At 42.0% G+C, this 16,309-nt stretch overlaps 1 protein-coding gene across 1 annotated transcript in view; it reads right to left on the reverse strand.

The window, feature by feature from the left end:
- The window catches only part of lmnl3 (lamin L3), a gene marked incomplete at both ends in the record, with an annotated part of 36,728 nt that overhangs the window by 18,693 nt on the left and 1,726 nt on the right, over window positions 1–16,309 (reverse strand). The window contains 6 exons of the mRNA XM_080045467.1: window positions 256–475; window positions 2,875–3,095; window positions 7,918–8,043; window positions 11,028–11,198; window positions 11,404–11,529; window positions 13,522–13,678. Of these exons, the coding sequence (XP_079901593.1) occupies window positions 256–475; window positions 2,875–3,095; window positions 7,918–8,043; window positions 11,028–11,198; window positions 11,404–11,529; window positions 13,522–13,678 (1,021 nt within the window). The remainder of the gene's footprint in view (window positions 1–255; window positions 476–2,874; window positions 3,096–7,917; window positions 8,044–11,027; window positions 11,199–11,403; window positions 11,530–13,521; window positions 13,679–16,309) is intronic.

The raw sequence follows: 16,309 nt of genomic DNA on the forward strand, positions 1-16,309 counted from the left end.
GTATGTTTCCTTTACAGAAAAAAGACATTTCCACCATAAATTGATGCTGAGCAAAGAGGGGACGACCAGTTACTATGATGTTGTTGGTTCGATCCCCTCCAAAGTGTTGTGACTTGAGAGGGGATATGCGAAAAAGACAAATGTCAATGTTTTTTTGTAAATTGACTAATAAAGAAACTAAACTTAACTTAATGCTTTTCACCAACAAGTACAAATGAAGACAAACCCATTTATCCAGCTGCATTACAGCCTTACCTTATCAGAGTTGTTCTTGAGTCTCACATATTTCCCCTCCATGTCCACCTCTTCCACACTCACAGACCCACGTTGTGTTAACGGCCTGGAGGTTGTAGAGGGGTGCGAGCTGCCCGAGACCCCCTGGTGTTTGCGTTTCTTCCCCCTGGGTCTGTGGCTGCTGTGTGGGTGGCTGTGAGGGACTGATGTACGCTGAGAGGGGACGGGCGACAGCTGCAATCTGACACGACATTTACATTTGGGGGAAAAAAGAAAAGGAAATGGAAGCAGGTACCAGTCAGTCAAGCCAGACAAGCTTCTCCACAAACGTCCAATCGGGCTACATCGATAGATTTAGGTTTTGGAGTTTGCTGTAACCTCATGTCTAATGAACACAATGGCCCTCATTTATCAGCCGTGCGTAGACCAGAAAAGTGGGTGTACGTACATTTCCACGCAAATCTCGGCATTTATCAATATGGACGTGAGCGTAGGATACGCTCAAATCCCACGCCAGCTCTCAGCTCGTGTACGCAAGTTTGTAAACAGCATGGACTCGCAGTGCAGGCTGTGCCGGGTAGCCGATGACTTTGTTGGACAATTATTAGAAGGTAATACAAATGCAGTGTTTGCTCAGACCGAAATAAAGATATTAATCACTTCAAATTGTGCAGCTTATGGTGTGAAACTGAGTAGGAGAGCTGATTCAATAGTGCGCACACCGGCCACTTAGGAGCGCTGCATGGGACTGCGTAAGGGCAGTTATCTTCGACTTGGAGCAGCTGGGGGGACACTGAGGCACGGGGGCTGCATTCATTCAAAATGTTAGCCTAAGTATTAAATATGTAGTAGGCCTACACTGCTCTTTATGATAAAAAATACACGGCACAACATTCAACTTAACATTTTATTTATTTGACGCACTTTTTAGATTAGTTCCTCTTTTAATGTGTCATTGATCGCTTAAGCGAGCGATTTATTTCCACCGTTAACCGGCACGTTTTTCCGATCTGCTAGTGGAGCAGCTCAGCAGGACAGTGGGCACTCTCACAGCTGATCATTCCCGGGTCGGCTTGTGCAGCTGACCGCCGGGCTGACCACTCATGCCAAGCGCATGCTGTCATACAGTAAAATGCAAAATGTGTTATTTTTTGTTTTTAAACCCCTTTTGAGTAGTGCTATCTAAAAGGGCCAATACATTTTAATCATTCAAATCTCTGCAGACGTGTATTTCTTTTATGGGGACAATTATCGGACTGTTGGTGCGTCTTTTCCTCCTCTACCACTTATATTATGCCCGCACGTTGGTTGCATTTCAGAACAGCAACACGCTTTTTTTAGTGGCGATTTTTGAGTCAGACCACTTTTTCTTCATCTATGTAAAGAAATGGCGACATATAATTGTATATGCTGTTTTATAGCAATTGACCGCTGGAGATCGTTTGTTGTCAACACCAACGCTGTTGACCGCAGCAGTTATTTCCTTCCTAAATGCTGCCTTCTGTCGTTCTTTGATGCCGCTTGTAATGCTCCGAAATGAAACTCTTTTTTTTTTTTTTTTTCACTGTTATTTTGTCAATTTCTACTTCAGAGAAGTTCCTCTTCTGTGCCGTAATGCGCATATCTATGTCGTAAAACCTCTGGGCGAGGCCTCTAAACTGAGAAAATATAGGGGCGTGATACGATTGTTTTCAGCCGCCGCATTTATCAATAATGGCCTGGCATACGCCGAGATTGGCGAGATACGACTGTTTGATAAATCCCACGCGATACCTGGCGTAGGGAGGTATTTGCGTCAGAATCTGCACCAGTTTCCACGCAAGTTTGATAAATGAGGGCCAGTGTCACAAGATCTTTTCGTCAAATTTGGCACAAACCATGGGGGCGCTCATGGCACAGTGGTTACAGCGTCCCCCCTAGAGGCTCAGTTCTCTGCATGTCTTCCCCTATTCGCCCCATTTCAACTCTGTCTCTCCAAAATCTGTCTAATAAAGAAAGAAAGGCCCAAAAATAATATTTAAAAAAAAATGTTTTGGGACAAACCCACACTATTAGTATGAAGTGATTATGTTTTGATGGTCAAAGGTCAATCTCACTGTGACCTTGCGTATTGTGAAGGAAATATCTTGTGAACGCTTTGAGGGATTTTCTCCAAACTTTGCACAAATGTCCACTCTGACTCAAAGATAAACTGATTAGATTTTGGAGGTCAAAGGTCACTGCGACCTGACATATTGAGTGAGTTCACAGTCTACCGTATTGTAGCTTCTTAGGAGCTTTACCTTCTTTAAAGCATTGCCTACCACCACTGGACTTTCACCGTTCACTAATTGTATTGTATCCCACACGCCTGGGTTAGTTTTGGTTGGCTTCTAAAGCCAGTCAAGTTGAGCCTTTCTCAACAGTGTCATGATCATGTCCACAGGTCTCAGTCATATTCATTGTCATTTTTCTTTACATTTAACGACCTTTGAGGTGAGATTTCCTTTACAAGAGACTCTAAAAGTTTTTTAAATCCTACCTGCCCAATTTGTTTCTTTCTAAATTTGTCTTTGTTTGTTTATTTATATGTTATATCTGTGTTGCCTTTGTTTTTTCTTATTGTTGTTTTTACATCAAAAATTAAATCAATCAAAATACCGTTGTTCCTCCATCTCCAGCATCTTCCTGTAGGCATTGATCTCCATGTCCAGAGCCAGCTTGACGTGCAGCAGGCTGTGGTGTTCCTCCAGCTGTGTGTCCAGCTCTCTCCTCACGCCCAGCATCTCCTGCTCTCTGTCAGCCAGTCTGTCCTGCCACAGCGCCCTTTGCTGCTCCAAACTCCTCTCCAGCTCCTCACAGCGCGCCGACATCTCCATTTTCTGACAGAGAGATTCAAGGTTATTGAGTTTTTATTTAAACTATGCACAACAATTACAGCAGCAGTCATTGGCAACGGGATTCTTCAGTCCCAGGTTCCTCTCAATGCAATACACGACCTATCTGCAAAACTTATTTTATATATATATATATATATAATGTAAAAAGTGTCTCAGATTACCCCGTTCTCCCCTATATAGGGGAGAACGGGGTAATCTGAGCCACTTTTTACATTTGCTCCCCTCTAAGCGAGCTAAAATGATTTATCACTCACATTTACACATTTCCCATTAATTCAGGATGTTTCCTAGAAATGGGCATTAGCAGATTTTTTTCAAGACAAAGGGCAGTGAAAATATGATTGTTTTAAAAAAAGTTGTCATGTGGCTCACTTTACCCCAGCTGAGACAGACCAGAAAAATCAAGGGGGTAAACTGATCCACTTACTTTTTCCACTCTGAAACTACCATAACAACACATATTGTAACAATTAGAATCCTGAAAGCTAGCCACGCATTCCAGAACTAATGTCGGACTAGTAAAAGAATGATGGGGTTTGGTCAATTAAGCAAAGCAAATTTCCTAAAAACTTGAAAGTAACTCTGAACAAAATCAAATACAACATATTATAATTCAAAATGTTTTAATAATATTCAAATGAAAGATAGAACCTGTTAGATTAGAACACAGTTCGGGGGTCAGAACACAGGACCCTTAGAGCCAGCTTGTGTCTGGGGGTCAAAGCATAGGAAAATCCTTGGCATGATGGCTTTTTTACAATGTGTATGACATTAAAATACGTATGTTATGTAATATTACATTAAAATATGTTTAAGACTAAACTTAACTTGTGCCTCATGGTGGGGGAAAGTGAGACACTGGCTCACTTTCCCCCACCACCACAATTTGCGAAAAAACTACCTCTCTTAGCATTTCAGGCTAATCTTTAGCTAATATCATCACATGGTTTTTATATGTTGGTAGTTCATCAACACGTATGATAGAAGTTTTTCTACGTGAATACATTTGCTTTGGCACAACAGTTGATTAAGTTGACAGCAAGAAAATTTACTTTTACATGCAAAATACCTATTTTGGTGAAACAAACATGCTTAACACAGCACCATTAGGCCTTTCACACCGCCGCAAAATCGGCGCTAGTTCTGGGCTTGTTCGGAGTTAGAGCCAGTGTTTTGGTTTCACACCGCCAGAGAGCCTGCTCCAGGCCGTAAAAACCGGGGGAACTCATACCCCAGGATTGAGCAGGGTTTGATAAGAACTGCTTGCGCCAGCGGCTGGGGGAGGGATTATCCTGACCAACCAGAGCAACTCAAACCTCATGCCCGCCATATTTAAAAACACCGCTACTACGAGACGTAAACATAACATAATTACCGAACGTAGCGATCAAATTGATCGGCGAGAATACGCTGTATGGGTCCTGTTTGCTTAAGAAAGCAAAGCGAGAGCCAACAAGTGTAAAAATAAGACGTATTCGCCGCTGTTGTTGTGCTTAAAGCTAGCGCTAGCTTTAGCGTTAGCCACAAGAGCAGCGGCGTCGGGTGACGTACACACACGTTTACAGTGACGTCATGACGTTGCTCTCTTGCCGGCTCCATGGCTGTCTCTGGTCGATGTGAAACCAACCGGTTCATAACTGGGATAAGGCTGTAACCAGTTTTGAACTGACCCCAACACCAGCCTGGAACTGACTCTTGGTTCATTTTGGTGTGAAAGGCCTACATGAGGTCCTCTTTTTCAGGGCCATGGGGAAATGAGAGGGGCTTGAAAACATATATCTCACATGACCAAAAATGTTTTCCGTTGCCTAGATACAGGGGGTGGCTCACATTACCCGATGCCTCAGATTCCCCCGTTCTCCCCTATGTGGATTTTAACTGTATACTGTATATACTTCATTGTATACGAGCAACAATAGGTTATCATCTTACTATGTTATTGTTCACATTTACAGCATCCACACATTTGTATAGGCCTAAATGTTGTTTAGCTCAAATAATAACAGAAATAAAATGATAATAAAAGAGAACAACATGTAATAAATACATACACATAGCCTACATAAAAGAAAAGGAAAAGAGAGATTTTAAAATTGAGTTTAGTAATCTAGTGTGGTATTGTTCCTACGTATACATATACCTAAATACAAAATGTAACCCTGATCCAGGAAGTTACTGCATCTGCCCAAAAAGAAAGTCACGTTACATAACCAAGTGAAACTAGATGGAATAATGAATGTATTTAGAGGTGTTGCTAGCTGGATTGTCACTGTTTGACATAACTTCACAGCCGCATGCTTATGATATGGATTATCTTCAATCTCTCTACAAGAAAGCTAATTTACTATTCTGAACCATTCGCACAACACTCAACTAGATTGGATTAAGACATATACCGAACTAGACACTCGAAAGGACCGTGTTACTTGTCTGAGTATACATGGCCCTTCAGTAATCGGATAAATGTCCGATGCATGGCTGTCTCCACTATGCTAGGTGGCGCTGTAGCCCTTTCAACAAGTGGTTAAGAGCCACGTTCGGTTCCCTTCCGGCAATAATTTATATATATATATATTTATATATTTATATATTTATATAAATAAATTATTATATATATATAAATTATTATTTATATTTATATTTTTATATACTATCTATGCAATAACCCTACTATTTCTTTTACGTTGTCTCCTTCCACTTCCTTGTGAAATCCTCCGCAGGGATTCTCGAGCAGGAGCAGAAGCAAACTCCGATATGCGATGTCCGATCCCTGTATACATGCAGAGAGAATACCGACTATGAACGAGTTATCTAGGTGTTTTTATCCGACTTCTCTTGTCCGTTATTGTGCCGATTTGTGTGCGAAGTAGATCGGATAAAGGTGTTTACATGCAGTTTAAAAGTCCTGTTGAAGTCTTATTCGTTTAGCTACCCGATTATGAGTCTGCATGTAAACGCACTGAGTGTTTCAGAAACACAATTTGAAGTGTATTGACATGTCTTCCCATAATGTACTACAGCCCTAACAAGGCAGCCCAATCATTATTTTGCTTCATTGTTTTTCTGTGAAATCGATTTATGTCAACTAGTATAGCTGCAACAATCTCATCCTTGAGCATTATTGGTCTATTGTTTCTCAAAGTGGTAGGAACGCCAGCCACAACACATGTGGGCGTTGAGTCAGAGGTCTGGAACCAGAAAACCAACATACTGTAGATACATTTTATTTATCGCTAATGGTTTGTTACTTTACTACTCTTTGTGTCACACTGTCTACAGATAAGGGGAAACAGCTGACGAATGGCACAACCACTTGTTTGTGATGACGTGTGTCGTTTACATTTTGCTGGAAGATTATCTTTGCCAAACAAAGAACACTGTACATATTTTCAACCAATCAACGTTCAAGAAACCGACCTTCAACAAGTCTTGGAGCGACCCCACCTTGGGAGTGGTCCTTATCTTTGCTTCCAGACAGAGCCAGCTCATGTATAGGTAGGACTCTAACATACAGTGTTTCCCCCAGAAAATGTCTTAGTCAAGGTGGTCACTGTCCAGGGTCATGGGACATTTGGCGGTATTTTGCTCAAAGATGCCAATGCGCAGTAAAGAAATAAATAACTGCTTATTTGAATACAACAGACACTGACCTTACAGTTGTGCAATTTTGTTTGCTATGTGCAGGTACACATTTTGTGCAAACATGCAGACAGTACAAAGCACAATTAAAGAAAACATCTACTGTTTTGGTGCAATACTATGCAGACACACTAAATACAAATAATGGACCATACACTTAACATGTGTATGCACATCAAAGTGCAAATTCAACTTTTTAAAGTTCCTTTTTGGATGGGGGGCTGTTGTGCGATTATTGTGGGCAATAGGCCTACTGTGATGCGATAGCCTATGATTCATTTATGGTTATTTTGAGCCTACTTGCTTGATTCATTTTTAAATACAGAGGTTATTGGTCGTTTTGGAACATGTATTTCCCAATTAAAAACATAAAAATAAAGCAGCATTGAAAATTCATGAAATAAATCTTCTTGGCCTACACTAGCATGCTGTTTTAAAAATAACTCAAAAGTTGAAATAATAAATACAATGTGTTTTCCCCTTAAAATGACTAAATGCATTTCAAAGACAGTAACAGTGTGGCACTTCTGTAAACTTACTGAAACTTGCCTGGGCCATCACTCTCATGCATCAAACTTTTCTCTGCGCTGTCTGAGCTGATAGATGGGTTGTGTTGCCACGGTGTTGTGGAGTATTAAACTGTTCTAGCTTTGCAGAGCACTTCTTTCTGTTCAGCTAAATATCCCCATAGAACTGCACTGCGTTTATTATCGCCACCAGTTAAATGTCGGTTCTGTTTGCTTCTGCTCGTTTAACTCTCCCGCGTGCATGCCGTAGTTTCGCGCGTGCAGTACAATCGCGCGCGCAAAGCCGCAGACTCTGATAGAGAAACGCTTGGAAACACATGCACACATTTATTTACCGCAAATTGCGGCCTTTCGCGCAGTTATGACCATGCACAAGCACACATCGCTTTTTTTTGGGGGGGGTGGGGGTCGGTCGGTAGTCAAGGTGGGGGGCTGGCGTTGCTAAGGCGGCCGCCTTTGCCATAAAGCGCTGGGGGAAACACTGAACATACATAAAATAGGTGCTTTAACAGATAACATTTGTCACAATTCACTTGCTGTGTTTGTTTTATCCTCTTGAATACAATACTTCAAACTCAGTTGAGTTAAATCCTTTTAATTCCTCACAGGGAAATCTAAGATTATTCCTTAACACTTACATGTTGCTGCTGCTGCTGTAGCTGTGAGCTGAGGGTCTCCACTCTCAGCCTGGTGCTTTCCAGTTCCTCTCTGGTGGCTGACGCCACGTCCTTATTGTCCAACGCAGCCTGCTGGGCATTCTCTAACTGCAAGAAAAACGATGTTTTATTAATTAGGTCAGACACAAAACAACATAATGATGTGCAATACATCTGGATCGTCTTAAATGTGGAGCCAGCCATTATGGAGAACGCTTGTAACTTGTCAAAATCACTTTTTGTCAAAATCAGTGAATAACTCCTCACTTTTTTCAGTACTGTGTATTCACTGATAAAAATCCGGTGTTAGTACCCAGCCTAGGCTCTGTAAACAGGCATGTTGCCAGCTATGGTGGGCCCCTTTGTTTACATACCATTTGCTTACATAGCAGTGTACAGAGCCCAGGCAGGTATTACGTAACACTAGATTTTCTTTTCAGCGGGTCGTGAGGAGATATTCACTTATTTTGACATAAAGGGATTTTGTCAACAAGCCTACACCAGAGCCGATGACTCCACCTATAAGTTTGGTGTTGTGTTTATACATTAGCATATAAATGGAAGATTGGGGCGAGTTATTAATTACAAACTTAAAAATATCACAATCCAAATAAGGTGGAAGGTGAGTATGAAATATTTTATCCCACCTTATATGTGTTAGGGACATTCTACCCCTTAACAGGGAAGTGTTGTTGGAGAGGGTGTGTTTATCTCTCCAGTAGTAAGTCAATTTTGGGAAAATGTCAAGGAAGCACTTGAATACATTTTTTATTTAAAAAAGCCGCTTGAATTAGCAAATATCTTGGGAATGAGATTGCAAGATGAAACAAAATGACAGGTAGGCTATGTGTTTAATATAGTGTGTGTGCCAGCCACGAAGCAGGTAACAAAGGACATGGAAACAGCTTATTCCACCAACATTAGTAACGACGTATGTAAATGACGTTCAAAGTTTTATCTATTTACTAATTGCATTGCTTCTTCTGTCTTTTGTTTTATTTTTACATCTTGAATCTATTAGGATTTATATGTAAACAGATCTAGAGGTTTACATCCCATATCATTAGCCTCATAGCATAATCTCCTAAATCAGGGGTGGCCAACCCGCGGCTCGCGAGCCGCATGCGGCTCTTTGCCCAGCTTCGTGCGGCTCTTCAGTTCATATCAAATTATGTGATAATATTTTTTTTTATTTTTTTTTTTATACTTTTTTTTTTGTGTGGGCCTATGTGTGTGCATGTTCGCAAACGTTTCATGCGACTCTTACGTTCGTTTTACATGTTGTCTATTATTTCATGTTTTATTTTATTAATGTGTAGGCCCTATGTGTATGCCTGTTCGCAAATGTTTAATTGAGGACGCAACATAACGTTCGCAAACGTTTGGTGCGGACGCAACATAAAACTGCCCGCTCAGCTTGGAGGGAGGTTTTCCGTGAGTAAACTATTTGTGTCAAGTTCGCTCCGAATCAGAGTGGGAGAGTTCATATTTTTTGTTGAACGTTATGGCAGGGCCGGCCATTCTGCCTTATATGCCAGGTGTCATTTGCGCATTTCAAGGCTTCAAATCTTCAGCGCCACTTCAGCTCTCTCCATGCTAAAAGTAAGTCCCACAAAGCAACATGCATAGTAAGAGAAAAACGCTATTTTAAATTGTTAAATTTTTGTTTGTGGACTCGGTTGAACTGAGAGTTTGTGTGTGAGGCAGTGCACACAATGTTCATTGTTGAAAATGACTGCCCTGTCGTCTTTAGTCCAGTCCTGTCATTATCACAGGGGCGGCCTTAACGATCTGGGGGCCCGTTTCAAGTCCTAGTGTGGGGCCCCTTTTTTTTTATTTTTTTTATTAATAAATAATGCTGGTGCATGCATGTGCAAGCTCCCCGCGAAAATAAAAAAGCCCCCCCCCCCCTGAAATCTTACTGGCCACTCCAGTGCCCCCCCCAGTTCAAATGTTATTTTTTATTTTCATTTTATTTTTTTAATTACATTTTTTTCCTGATATGTATCCTAGTTCAGAGATGATATGTATTATTTTTTCTTTCTTAACTTTTTTTGATAGGTAGTTGCCAAGTTCATCACACAAACACTCCAATCCACTGATATGATCAGTTTGCAATTTTCAATTACTAAATTAATGGTAGGACTGTGGCCACTAGAACTGGTCTCTGGTCAGCAAAGGTCTTGAAAACAGCATAAGTGTGCTTGTGACATGCGTGCCACCCATGCACGTGTATAGGCACGTGTCCCTGCAGATTTTTGAAATCTGAATAAAAAAATTAAAGTTTGTAGTTAGCAAGTGTAACATGTTCTTAGCAAGGGCAGACTTTGATAAATAAAGGTTTATTTTTTTAGCAAGATATTTGGTCAAAAGTTAGTGGTCATCCGTCCCTCTGTCCAGTTGTTAGGCATCTGGCTGCTAGCAAGTTATGTTGTCTTGCTAATTTTACTATTCATCTGAGCTGAAATAAATATTGACTTTTTCCTTTATTATCTTCGCGAGAATGCACCAGAATGCTTAGATTACATGTTAAAAACACAAAAAAATCTTCTGGGGGGGATGCCCCCAGACCCCCCTTCAGGGGTTTAGTTTTCTGACAAACATTACAATGGATACTAACATGATTTGGGCATTTGGGATTATAAATCATCTTTGAATTGGTTGTACAGCATATCACATGCTATTCATTCAGGTGTGCGATGGCCACCCCACTCTAACTCTGTGGCCCACCTTTGCCACTGTGTGTACCCGTGTGTACGATGTGGCTCTTTGCAGTAACACAGTAAAAAATGTGGCTCTTTGTCTCTGACTGGTTGGCCACCCCTGTCCTAAATCATATTTACTCTACTCTACTTTTACTCTACATCTACTCTATTCTACATCTACTCTATTCTACATCTACTCTACTCTACATCTACTCTACCCTACTCTATAACCATTAAAATATGACTTAGGCAATTATGCTATTAGGCTAACGAATAGTAGATGTAGAATAGAGTAGATGTAGAGTAAAAGTAGAGTAGAGTAAATATGATTTAGGCAATTATGCTATGAGGCTAACGAAATATAAAGTTAGGGGAAAATACAAATGCCTTTGAAGTGAAGGTCTTGTCTGTCTCCTCTCTGTACTGCTGCAGCTGGACCTGGTGCTCCTGGCGCAGCTGCTGCATGGCCTCAGACACTTTACTCTCTAACTCTTTACAGCGTCCAGAGTCCACCTCAGCCAGACGGCTCTCATGACGGCGTCGCATCTCAAACATCTCCTACAAAACAACAGGTGGAGCAAATAGGACAACACAGAAAAATCCACAGATTACAGTCAGAAAGACAAGGAATGGTTGTATTTATTATTTGTGTGTGTGTGTGTGTGTGTGTGTGTGTGTGTGTGTGTGTGTGTGTGTGTGTGTGTGTGTGTGTGTGTGTGTGTGTGTGTGTGTGTGTGTGTGTGTGTGTGTGTGTGTGTGACACCTGTTCACTGATGTTCTTCTGGAGGTCTAGCTGTTCTTTGAGTGTTTGCACCTGGTTCTCCATATCCACCCTCCTCAGGATCTCAGAGCCCAGCTGCTTCTTGGCGTCTGCCAGTACACTTTCTACCTGGTGAGTGACCACACACACACACACACACACACACACACACACACACAAACACAAACACGCACACTAAGAAATACTGCAGTATTTAGCACACAACAGTATTCAATGGTATGCTACTATGATAGGACTGGTTTACCATGAGGGAAAACGTATGGCTGTTTCACTGTTACTTTGAAAATAATATTTCCACCATATTTCCTTTTGCCATTTTTGCTAAGCTAGGCTAATCCTGTCCTGAATACAGCTCAGACATAATGTTCAACTATTTCTTTACATCAAATCTAGTATGCAACCACCATTATTGTGTTAACTTATTACCAAGTCTATGATACCTTTCCTCCATTAGAACCAATGGGCTGCTGCTCTATCAAGACCATTCAACCTATAATGCTACCGAATCCTAGCAGGCCAACAAGCAGGCTTTATCAGGGCCGTCTTTATGCACGGGCTTACCTGGGATGAAGCCCCAGGGCCTACGAAGTTTTTTTTTTTTTTTTTTTTTTTTTTACTGTCTCAATATAGGCCCCTAATCTAAGAAGGCCCCGAACATTGTCATTTAAAACAATAGATTATTGACTGGCTCATGATAGGCCCCTAATCTTTGTATGGGTGGTCGCTGGTCGGGGGGTGGGGGGGCGTACGGAGATCAGGGGCCCATCATGAACCATTGAAGAAAAAGGAAAAAAAAATCACATTATTTTTGGCCTATGAAGATCAAGGGGCCTATCATTCACCAGTAATTTTTTGTTATTTTTGTTTAAATAACATTGTTCGGGGCAACGCAGATCAAGGGCCTATATTGAGTTGAGCCATTAAAAACAAAACGAAGAATTCAAAGACAGAAGTAGTTTTGGGATAAGGGATTATTTAAAAAAGAAATGGAACACTGACTGACTGGATTTTTTAAACCTGTATATTTTTGTTTCTGCTTGTTGGTATTTCTGTGTCTCCAAATGATTCCAGAAAATAGCTCACAAAGGACACAGTTGATTTAGACTTAGTATTCTTCTCAAAGTGCACCAGATTGATGCATTTTACTTTAAAAGGTTAACATTTTTCTTCCGGGGGGGCATGCCCCCGGACCCCCCTAGAAGGTCCTGGCCTGGGTCCCCACCGCTGTCTCCACAATACTTGGAAAAACACTGTAACCAACCATGTGTGTTTGGTTATTAAAAGTCATTAGACCAGGAGGGAGTTATGTACATGTTACCTTAAGTGATCTTGTATTTCATCAATAGAGATATTGTGGTGTAGACAAACATGGCTTTAACGCATCTGTATTGTAAGACCGCCACCCAGGGGGGCCTACGAAACCTCTCAGCCCCAGGGCCTAGTGACAGGTAAAGGCAGCCCTGGGCTTTATGATCATACTACACGTCAATGTCCAGAGAAACACAGCAGCCCCGACACTCTGGAACTCTCTGGCAATTCCTACCAGACAGAACAAGTCCATAACTTACTTTAAATAATTTCTTAAAATCTTTTGATTTGTCAAAGCCTTTGGAAAAGTTTGACTTGTATATTTACTCTGTACTAAACTATGTAGTCGCACTTATTTAATATTCACTGTTGCTGCGCTTTTATTTATTCATTTTTTCGACCTATTTTATTTCTGTTCTTCCTCATAATATTCTACTGTCTCTGTTCTTAGGTCTTATCATGCCTGTCTTCTTATCTGAAATAGGTTCTGCTTATTTCTTCAGTGTTAAGCACTTTGTAATAGTGTTAAGAAAGGTGCAATATACATAAATAAATGTAGATATAAAATAGGAACGTCAAACATGTGAACTACATGATGCATGATCACAGCACCGGTTATCCCTGTATACTGGGCCCTATAGCGTGCGTGCGTGTGTGTGTGTGTGTGTGTGTGTGTGTGTGTGTGTGTGTGTGTGTGTGTGTGTGTGTGTGTGTGTGTGTGTGTGTGTGTGTGTGTGTGTGTGTGTGTGTGTGTGTGTGTGTGTGTGTGTGTGTGTGTGTGTGTGGCGTTACGTTGTCCAGCGCTCCTTGCAGGTCAGTGAAGTGGCCGTGCAGCCTCCTGTTCTCAGACAGCAGCATGGTGCATTCCGCTTCCTTAGAGCTGAGAGCCGCCTCCACCTTCCTCCACTGGGCCAACGCATTCTCCACTTCACTCTCATTCTTCTGGTTCCTTAGGAAGGAGAACATTTTTTCGAACGAGTAAAGAAAAAGTTTTTTTTTAAAAAGCAATCATCATACTACTTTAGCCAAGCAGGCGAGTCGCACAGTTGCTCAACAGATGGTGCGCATCCAGTGCGCATCCAGTGCGCATGTGCCAACGCCCAGTGCACACAGTCTCACAGTGCGCAGCAGCATGCAGGTATCATACCTGCCACATACCTGCCATATGAATGCCAGCAGCCGCAAACTGCATTTGCTAACGGCCCAGTCGCTAACGGCAGGTTAGAGATAACGGACATAAAGTTTAAGGGGCGGAAAGTTGACCCGCTGGCCGGGCTTACATGGACCCGCCGACCTCTCCAGGTAAGACGTTACGTTATATACTTTCTAAAATGTAGCCTAATATTACTCTCCTCCCCCGGGCTTTATTTCACCGCCGTGTTCAGGTAGACAATAAACATTTGCAATCTCGCCTTCGCACCCCCCCACCCTTCTCCCTCTTCCCCTCCCCTACACAAGCCCGTGCTTTATTTCGCTGTAGGTTATTAAATAGACTCATGCTTGCTCCATAACGTAATACGTCAATACTCAATATATATCAATATATAGTCTACTACACTTTCCATTGAACAATTACCCCGTTAAACCATACACTGACTCATTTTATAATGTATTACATGCTCACACTATAAGGAGAACATTATTATGCTTGCTTCATAATGTAATGGTGAACCAAAATAGCATGCATTGTATGGGCAAACTGTTATTATATTATGCATTGAGCAATTTCTTACATTATCGATTGGGTTTTCCACATTATAGCTATGGGTTTATTACAATTGTTTGGTTGTTATTACATATTTGGTCGTTGTTACACTTTGGCATCTTACAAGCCCATTGCATTGACTACATGTACAATACTATTATGGTCCTTTACTTGGCCTACATTGTGTCTGACCAGTGCCTCTCTCTCTCACACACACACACCATCTCTTTTTTTATTCAAGTCTACACATTGCTGATCCTAGCCACTCTGCTGCCAAATACAAAGTCAGCTTGGAGCTGCTCTTTTTACCTACTGATGCCCTGCCACTAACATGGTAAATATGATTTGAGGTTATTTAATGTTTCTCCTTTCATTAACAATTGTGCAAATCTCCTTCCAATGACACAAACATTGTCATGACTCACGGCTAGGCAGTCTATTCTCCTTCCCCTCTATATGTTTTCCCTTGTCTGTCTCTCCTTGTTGTGTTCTATGTGTCTGACTCCCTGTTGGCATGTGGGCGTGGTGGCACTCCAGGGCAGGCTGTTCCAGGTGTGGATCGTTGGGCTAATCAGGGCTCCCTATTTAAACCTGTGGACTCCAGTCATTCAGCGCCAGAGTCTACTACGTACCAGAGCGGTAACTTCCCCGAGATCAGGAATATCTTTTGCTATTGTTTTCTTCATGTCTCCAGTTGGAGTGAGTTTTAACTCCGCTCCTTGTTTTCCTTCCGTGCCAGTTGCCTCCGCTGTTCACTTTTCCTGCTCGCCTGCCTGCGGGTTTCCGGATATCCACTTGCCTCTGATCGCCACGCCATTCAGCCGTCCAGTGTCCTGCCTGCCTAATAAACATTGTTCTAAACTGACTACCTGGTATCTGTTCTGCTTTTGGGTCCAACTTCAAGCTATCACAACAAACATGTTCAACTGTCATTATCACAAAAGAACACGCTCACATCACAGATCAAAGTAATAATAACCAATGTGTTATGCACAGGAGATGAACCAACCACCTGTTAAAGGTTGAAAAAAATGTGGACGGTCCCTAAAGGGACACAAGCTGCCAATAGGACAGAGTTGCACTCTGGAGCCAGACCCACATCTTCTACAAAAAAACACAGAAGCCAGAATTAAAAGAAAGTACGCTTTGGACTTCAGAAAACTGCAGCGGACACAAAACCGAGACGTGTCTATGGTGGTGTCTACAGTGGGTCTCCAAGGAGTTCCCCTTTACAGTGGTCCGCAGACAGTTCCCCCTTCGCCTGGCATTTGCTGTTACCATCAATAAAGGTGACATAAACTCCATTTTGCATTTCCACGTTTTCACATTGCAATTTCATTTGATTAGTAATTACCTGAACCCATGTCTTCTGCAGGACAAGGACAGGAAAATGACAGAGTTGGAGTGTTCCTGCCCCAAAGTGTGTTCGCGCATGGCCAGCTCTACACTGCCTTCAGCAGAGGCAAGCGTGCCAGAGGTGTGAGGGTGTTCGTTGGAGACCACGAGGACGGCCTGACGGACAACATATACAGAACTACTATAAGTCATGATGACACAGTTAAGGCTGCTGGACTGATCATCAGTGTCCTACTCCCTTCCCTCCTGGACATCTACTGAACCCACATCCCCCCCAAAGCAACCAGCATTGTGGGTGACCTCAGCCACTCCTCACACAGCCTCTGAAGTCTCCTGCCATCTGGTACCAGAGCCTCCATAGGCTCCACCAGCCTGATAAACAGCATTTTCCACCAGCCTTTCAGGAAGCTCCACTATCTCCCCTCTCTTCCTTCCCTCCCCTCTGCTCCCAAAAATTCTAGATTTTTAAACACCCTCCCATTTGCCCCAAATATTCCTGGACTCTGTACCTATTTAAAC

Source organism: Ammodytes marinus, assembly GCF_949987685.1.
Source record: "Ammodytes marinus genome assembly, chromosome: 1".
In the NCBI taxonomy this organism is placed as follows: domain Eukaryota; kingdom Metazoa; phylum Chordata; class Actinopteri; order Uranoscopiformes; family Ammodytidae; genus Ammodytes; species Ammodytes marinus.